The sequence below is a fragment of the Sardina pilchardus genome, chromosome 21, assembly GCF_963854185.1.
Source record: "Sardina pilchardus chromosome 21, fSarPil1.1, whole genome shotgun sequence".
Lineage (NCBI taxonomy): Eukaryota > Metazoa > Chordata > Actinopteri > Clupeiformes > Clupeidae > Sardina > Sardina pilchardus.
In genome coordinates, this window is record NC_085014.1 from 1228577 (window position 1) to 1237601 (window position 9025).

At 42.8% G+C, this 9025-nt stretch overlaps 1 protein-coding gene across 1 annotated transcript in view; it reads right to left on the reverse strand.

The window, feature by feature from the left end:
* Positions 1-6408: 6408 nt before the first annotated feature.
* Positions 6409-9025, reverse strand: part of LOC134068965 (NACHT, LRR and PYD domains-containing protein 1 homolog) — a 13727-nt gene continuing 11110 nt past the window's right edge. The window contains exons 10-11 of the mRNA XM_062524793.1: positions 7731-7847; positions 6409-6966 (exon numbers count right to left, since the gene is read on the reverse strand). Of these exons, the coding sequence (XP_062380777.1) occupies positions 6816-6966; positions 7731-7847 (268 nt within the window). The 3' untranslated portion in view covers positions 6409-6815. The remainder of the gene's footprint in view (positions 6967-7730; positions 7848-9025) is intronic.

Sequence of the window (9025 nt, forward strand, 5' to 3'; positions counted from 1 at the left end):
TTAGAAATACATAATGAAAGACTACTGAATCTCCTGAAGAGGATTCAGTTGAGCGGTCTGAAACTGAATGAAAGCAAATGTCAGTTCGGGGTCACGGAGATCACCTTCTTAGGTGATAAGCTGTCTGCAGAAGGAGTGGAGCCTGACCACTCCAAAGTACAGGCTATTAATGACATGCCTGCCCCTACTGACAAGAAGGGGGTACTGCGAGCGATGGGAATGGTGAATTTTTTGGGGAAGTTTATTCCAAATCTATCCGCAAAAACAGTGGCAATCAGAGGCCTGCTGCAAAAAGACAGAGGATTTGAGTGGACAGACAGACACAACAACGAATGGGAGAAGCTCAAAGACACACTTACCAGAGAACCAGTGCTCACCTTCTTTGATCCCTCTCGTAAAACAAAAGTCTCCACAGATGCATCCAAAGACGGATTAGGTGCAGTGCTGCTCCAGGCAGACAACGATGGCCACTGGAGACCAGTGGCGTATGCATCAAGATCGATGACGGAGACGGAAATGAGGTATGCCCAAATTGAGAAAGAGACTCTAGGATTAGTGTTTGGATGCGAGAAGTTTCACGGATACATATATGGGCTGCCCACTTTCACATCAGAAACAGATCACCAACCACTCATCTCGATCTACAAAAAGAACCTGAATGACATGTCTCCCAGAATTCAACGTATGATGATGAGGCTACAAAGATATGATATGGATCTAATCTACACGCCAGGAAAATACATAGTCCTGGCTGATGCACTGTCTCGAGCGCCTGCGCCGCCCCAAGCAGCTGCACAATCAAGAAAGGGACAAACAAAATCATCAAAAGAGCTTGAAATGCATGTGAACTTAATTGTCTCTTCTCTTCCAGTGTCAGACATGGTGCTAAAGAAGATTGAACAGGAGACTGAACAAGATGAGACACTGCAGGCAGTTGCAGAAAAACTAAACAAGGGGTGGACAAAAGGCACACTCCCACAATTCTATTCCATCAGGGCAGAACTGAGTGTGGCAAACGGTCTTCTGCTGAGACAAAATAGGATCATCATCCCAGCATCTATGCGTAAAGATTTGCTCAACAGAATCCACGAGGGGCACCTTGGCATAGAAAAATGCAGAGCAAGAGCACGAGACGCGGTCTACTGGCCAGGTATAAACAGAGACATTGAGACACTGATTAGTAAGTGTGATACATGCCAAAGACACAGATACAAGCAAGCCAAAGAGCCAATGTTGATCCCAGAAATGCCAACTGAGCCATGGCAAAAAGTTGGAACAGACCTCTTTCATGTAAACGGAAAAGACTTCCTCTTAGTGATTGATTATCACTCAAACTATCCTGAAATAGCACAACTGAACAGCACATCTGCCAGTGCTGTCATAATTCGCATGAAAAGCATCTTTGGCAGACACGGCATTCCACAGGTAGTCCAAAGTGACAATGGTCCGCAGTACAGCAGCCAAGAGTTTCAGAGGTTTGCAGAGGAGTATGGGTTCCAACACACTACATCGAGCCCTCTCTATCCAAAGGCAAATGGTAAGGCAGAGAAAGGAGTGGAAATTGTAAAAAGACTTTTAAAAAAGGCTGCAGAGACAAAATCAGACCCTTACCTCGCACTGTTGACCTATCGGTCTTCTCCTCTGGGGTGTGGAGCATCACCCGCAGAGCTCCTCATGCACCGAAAACTGCGCAACACCCTACCACACATGCCAAGAAAGAAGAAAAACAGCGTACCAGCACAAAAGCAAATGCAGCTGAAGTGGGCACAGAAGAAGCACCACGACAAGTCCGCCAGGGGTCTTAAACCTCTCTCAGAACACGACGTGGTCAGAATCGAAGAGCCACACGCATGGAACAGAAAAGCAGTGGTGCTCAAAGAGGTGGGTCCGAGGTCGTACACAGTCAAAACGGAGGATGGACAGGTATTCCGGAGGAACCGCAAATGCCTGCTCAGGACTCAAGAGACATTTCAAAAGCAGTCACAAGCAGAAGTGACAAACCCTCCTGACGCAGACCAGGTTGTGCAGTCCTCAGAACATCAGATACCAACATCAGAGACAGGGGCACCTGTCTGTCGTAAGTCTAGCAGAGCTAGAAGATCAAGAGTGATGATGGACTTGTGAAAATATTTGTGGTTTACACATGAGTGTTGCTTATCCTGGAAATAGTATTACAGTAAAAGTTATTGTAACATTGTAAAATGAAAACAAGCAACCTACCGTTACTTACCTTGATTCCCTAAAATAAGAGGATATCCTGTTTATTGTTACTGTTGCATATGTTATTACCTACTGTTCATTATCACAGTTACCTGAAAGAGAAATAGTACAGTCAATTAAGGTTACTTTATAAACCTGTTATCGGAAAGAACGTATTCAGTGTTCACCTGGTTTACCTTTAAGAAATGTTTAGGTGTGATAACATTTATTATGTGTTTAATGGGTTTAGGTGTGGCTTCCAGGTCTAGTCTTGATATGGCCTTGGGCCTACTATCATTTGATTTTGATTAACCTCAGAGAAAGGAGGATGTATTGATATTATGTTATTATTAGTATGACCACTAGGTGGCGATACTTGGTTAAGGGACTATGGGAGGCTGTACCTAGGAACAGTAGAACAAGTAAGGCTGTATCAATGTACGGACATATAAATAAAGACTCTGAAAGTAACAACTTTGTTTTATTAAGAACATAACATTACAGCTACTATGATGTAAACAAATGACTAAACGTTGTGGAGGTTGAACTAATAGTTAGGAGAATTTGAGAAAAGGCACCAAAGCGACTGAGAAAAACTGTTATAGGCAGAGGGGCAATAATATGAGTGACCAACGTCACCTCAAAACATCAAAGGTGTGGAGGGTGTGTGCTGCAGGTGAGCGGAGACCTTTCTGAGTGGACTGCTGCTGCATCAGGCTCTCATCATCACTCCCAATCTGCACATGAACATTCCAATAGTCCTGGAGCATCTGATGCTGCTGTGCTGAACACAAAACGCACAACACTCAGATCATACGCTTCCATTCATCCCATGGGCAATGTAGACACGCTTCAGAGGGAAATCCCTACAAAACAATGATTTATAGGCTATGGACTGCAAAAGACATTCCTACTTGCAATGAAATGTAGTTTGCCAACAGAAAAATGTTTTAAAACTTGACGAAAATACATGACTGCATAGTATACCTTTAATAGTATCACTTATGTTTCTAGGACAAACACTTGTAGAGATTCAAGATGTTCTTAAAAGCAAGCCCAAATAGTACGGCATGCTCGTCTGGCTAGCGCCATATTAAGCTCATGGGATTCATAGTTCAAATGACTCCGTACGCTTGGATTACCTTCAACCAATCAGACCAACGATCCGGTGCATCTTCTGGATAAGCTAGCTTGTGATTGGACCCAAAGGTTGTGGACAGGAAACAGGGGAGACAGATGTGCAATTTCACATCCAAATCCAAAATGGCCGGCATGTCAGGCAGGGTTCACCCTGCATAACGGCATGTTGGTCATATAAGCTTAACATCGGCGTCAGCTATAAACAAAATGTGGTACAAAAGCACTCCAAATTTGTTTTTTGTTTTTGTTTTTATTAAACAATGTTAGAAAATCTGTTCACTCGTAAGCCTCCTGAAGATCAGGAGGACAACGCCGAAGACCGTACATTCACATGGAAATGAAGACCATCAGAGAGGGGAGGAGGTGAGAGTGGGGCAAAATCAGAGAGATGAGAGTAGAGTGGGGCAAAATCAGAGAGGTGAGAGTAGAGTGGGGCAAAATCAGAGAGGTGAGAGTAGAGTGGGGCAAAATCAGAGAGGTGAGAGTAGAGTGGGGCAAAATCAGAGAGGTGAGAGTAGAGTGGGGCAAAATCAGAGAGGTGAGGAGGTGAGAGTGGGGCAAAATCAAAGAGGGGAGGAGGTGAGAGTAGAGTGGGGCAAAATCAGAGAGGGGAGGAGGTGAGAGTAGAGTGGGGCAAAATCAGAGAGGGGAGGAGGTGAGAGTAGAGTGGGGCAAAATCAGAGAGATGAGTAGAGTGGCAGACGATACAGGGTACTGTTTGCCAAAAAGACAGCTTCTTCCCCCAAGCTGTCACTCTGTTGAACACTCAGAAATAGCAATCACCTTTACACCGAACAAAGTGAATCAACCTGTTCAGCTACCTCATATCATGTGCACTTCAATATTACAGTTGGAATATTGTTATTAACACATCATCTTTGCCTTGTATACCTTGCACCAGTGGAGTAACAAGGTAATGGCGGGCCCCAGTGCAAGAGTTATAATCAGGCCCTTAATCAAGATTACCTGATGATTATGGCCCAGGATGTATTAGCTCTGATACATGTAATACACATTAAGGGTGACTTCAATTCTCTTCGCAAAAGACCTGAGGCACCGAATTAGATTAGTAGTTACAGATTACAATTTCAAATAAAGAAAAATATTATGACTACACAGGATCCATTACATGTGAAAACATTTTATTTATTTTTTTATTAATAGTCTGCAGGCCAGGGTAATCTAATATTACTGCATTAACATCAACTCGCATGGAATTATGGGAACACTCGATGCGCTGAAACCTCTTCAACCCTCTGCTGAAACTGCAAGCGTAGATTTCTTGCTTATAAACTCGCACTGCGCAGAAACAAAACTTAATTTAGCTTAACATTTGACCGCGCAGAAAGCAAATAAAATCATACAATCCCCAATATGCGTGAATTAGGCCGTGAGCCTTTCGTTGTGCAAAATCAACAATGTTCCCAATATTTAATGCTCTGGCTTTCGTATTTTCAATGGACAGGATAGCTGACGCACTGAGCCTCTCCTGTCCCATGCTGCTCCTTATACACAGTAGGTCTTAATAAGTTTGAGTTTGGAAAAAGATCGCTCAGCTGTTGCCACAGTCACAGGCAATGTCAGAAACAACATGAGAGCAGTAGGCTACACACTTCCCCGAATGTGGATGTAACATTGTCATAAATAATCTACCACTGACAATCGAGAACGAGAGTATTCATTATAAAGAGTTCCACTTCTGTTGCACCAGAGAAGGTTGAAGTGGGTTTGCGATTTTAAATAGTCTAAGTCATAAATTTAAATCATAATGGTCATAAAAAGGTCTTCAATTTGACTGACTGAACACTGCAGAAACTCTGCCCATAGAGAGTCGTTTTCGTTCAGAAAAGTAGGCCTACTGTTCCCTGGGCATCAGTCTTGTGCCACCAATTGGCGCTCAAGGCACCTTCCCATGGCATTTTGGCTGTGCTGCTTTCATCAAGAGAGGAGTAAGGAAAGCACTGAAAGGCTGAATTGAACACATCTAATTCTACTTCTCCAGACATATCAACTTAATCATAAATTGAACACACTCATTGTCAACTTCATCCAAAAGAGTAGGTGGTATTTTTAGGTATTAAGAGTTGCCCACATGACTGTTTCAATCTGTTGTCACTAGCTTGCGGTCAACGCGCAGACACTAAAAGCACTACTTCTCCAAACATCATAAGGTTTTTTAACACGCTTAATTTCCATTGGTAAAATGCCTTCAAAAATGACATGCATTATGTCCTGTAGAGTCCAATGCAGGACCATCAACTAGTCTACTACTTCTGTTAATTCTAGGGCTGTCAATCGATTAAATGTTTTAATCTAATTAATTATACTCTGTGATTAATTAATCTAAATTGATCGCATATAAAAATGTAATGACAAAAACGCAAGGTCAACACTATTTCTTTGCAGTAAAGTGGTACTTAAGAGTTGACGAACTCCGGTGATATGCAAATTCTGTGCTGCAGACATTGCAGAGGACGTTGTTTTAATCACCGTCAGGCCGCTTCTTCTGTTAATTACGTAAATAGTTTTGAGGGAGGCCTTCAAGGAATCTAGAGTTCTTCTGACAAACCTGTTCTCCTCAAAATGTCTTTGCATATCCTCAAACACACATTCACAAACACTGCTGTAGCCAAAACCAACACCTTTGAAGCCAGCAAGCTTGTGTTGGGCAAGTGGCTTAATTCCCAACATTGCCTTATCCATGAGGCTACATTGTTAAATAGTGAAAACCCCCTTATAAATCACCCACTTTGCATACTGGAGCTTACCAACTGTGTATCTTCAGTTTTAACTTGACATTAAGTCATAATCCCTACTTTGCTGGAATCCATCAATTTATTTTCAACTTGACTCCTCCATACATTTGCACAGAGGTCTGCACTATTGCCGAGCAGCATGGACTATATTCTCCTGTCTCTTGATTCATTTGCACAGAGGTCTGCACTACTGCCGAGCAGCATGGATTATATTCTCCTGTCTCTTGATTCATTTGCACAGAGGTCTGCACTACTGCCGAGCAGCATGGATTATATTCTCCTGTCTCTTGATTCATTTGTAATGGAGGTTGCCATTGTTATGCCAGTCTCTCTACTCTATTAAAGCTGCAGGTGTCTGTCTACAGAATCGTTAGCATAGATAACTTGATATTATTAGAAGCAGCTATTGGAACAATCATGTCATAACTGTTAATAAACAAACTTAAAAGCAAAAGTGACATTTCCTGTTCAAAGTCAATTCTTTGCTAGGCTATGTAATGACACCATTTTACTGTTGGCAAAATACTGGTTTGTGTTCGTTCTGGATTTCTGGATTTCACAATGTCATTCAGAAGGTCAATGAGAAAGTGAAGCGGGAGAATGTGGGAGAATGTGCGTAACACTGTGCTTAACTGAAATAAAAACCACATTCATATACCATAAAACACAACATTAAAATGCAAGCGGTTCAAGGATTTCAAACATTCGTATGAACCTTGGTCATTTGCTGTTGACGTAAAATATTGATGCTTGTAAAGAGATCTGTTCAGGAGGGCTCTGGTCCTTGAAGACGAGCCTCACCGGCCGGTTGCAGACCCGCTCCAAGTCCTTGGGGTCAGTGCAGCGGCCTGTGTGCTTGTTACAGCGCCTCCTATGGGGGAGGAGGAGAGACACAGATCACTAGGCTGGATAGCACAGACCTTCTCAGACACTGAAATTGAATGTGATTGCACGTCTGGAAAAGCTTCATTGACATACGACTTCCATAAGGGGCGTAACGAGAGAGAGAGAGAGAGAGAGAGAGAGAGAGAGAGAGAGAGAGAGAGAGAGAGAGAGAGAGAGAGAGAGAGAGAGAGAGAGAGAGAGAGAGAGAGAGAGAGAGAGCGCTAAGCAAGGAGAGGGGGGGTTTAAGATACTTCTATACTGTTTGGTAAAGTTCAACGCTCTACAATGAAAGCTATGAGAGCTATGAAATTATGATTTATTTATTTATTTATTTATTTTTGAACAACATAGGCCTAGTCAGAGGTGCACTTTCCACTACACTGTGACAAATATCACTCCCAAAGAGACAAATACCTCAACACTTTGAACAACATCATTCCAAATTTCACAAAACTAGAGGAAGAGAAACAACTTGCCGTAGTTTTGGGTGAGGACACCAGCACATGCATATTGGCAGCCAGTTATGTGTCCTCACTCCATAACCAGAGAGAGGGCATTACAACCGCCCCCCACACTGTCTGTTACACCACCTCTCCTGCTTGGTTTGGTTTGTTTTGTTTTGTTTTGTTTTGTTTTCTTCTGTCTTGGTTCTCCTGTGCATGACAATGGTTTTGTATGGTTGTGACAAGCTTGTGTGTGTGTGTGTGTGTGTGTGTGCGGTCACTGTGAGAGAGAGAGAGCTACACATACCCGGTCACCGTGAGAGAGCGTCCTGGAGGTTTGTGGAGCTCCTGTAGAGCCCTGATGCCCTCCTCCAGCAGGAGACCGTGGGAATACCTTTGGAGCCGGTCAACACGGACCACAAACCTGAGGAGGCAACATCACATACAGCATCACAGTTAGCACTGAGCTAACATCACATACAGCATCACAGTTAGCACTGAGCTAACATCACATACAGTATCACAGCACTGAGCTAACATCACATACAGTATCACAGTTAGCACTGAGCTAACATCACATACAGTATCACAGTACTGAGGCAACATCACATACAGTATCACAGTACTGAGGCAACATCACATAGCAACATCACAGTTAGCACTGAGCTAACATCACATACAGTATCACAGTACTGAGCTAACATCACACACAGCATCACAGTACTGAGGCAACATCACATACAGCATCACAGTTAGCACTGAGCTAACGTCACATACAGTATCACAACACTGAGCTAACATCACATACAGTATCACAGTTAGCACTGAGCTAACATCACATACAGCATCAGAGTACTGAGGCAACATCACATACAGCATCACAGTTAGCACTGAGCTAACATCATATACAGTATCACAGTTAGCACTGAGCTAACATCACATACAGCATCACAGCACTGAGCTAACATCACATACAGTATCACAGTACTGAGCTAACATCACATACAGTATCACAGCACTGAGCTAACATCACATACAGTATCACAGTACTGAGCTAACATCACATACAGTATCACAGCACTGAGCTAACATCACATACAGTATCACAGCACTGAGCTAACATCACATACAGTATCACAGCACTGAGCTAACATCACATACATCATCACAGTACTGAGGCAACATTACATACAGTATCACAGCACTGAGCTAACATCACATACAGCATCACAGCACTGAGCTAACATCACATACAGTATCACAGCACTGAGCTAACATCACATACAGTATCACAGCACTGAGCTAACATTACATACAGTATCACAGCACTGAGCTAACATCACATACAGTATCACAGTAAGCACTGAGCTAACATCACATACAGCATCACAGCACTGACCTAACATCACATACAGTATCACAGCACTGAGCTATCATCACATACAGTATCACAGTTAGCACTGAGCTAACATCACATACAGCATCACAGCACTGAGCTAACATCACATACAGTATCACAGCACTGAGCTAACATCACATACAGCATCACAGCACTGAGCTAACATCACATACAGTATCACAGTTAGCACTGAGCTAACATCA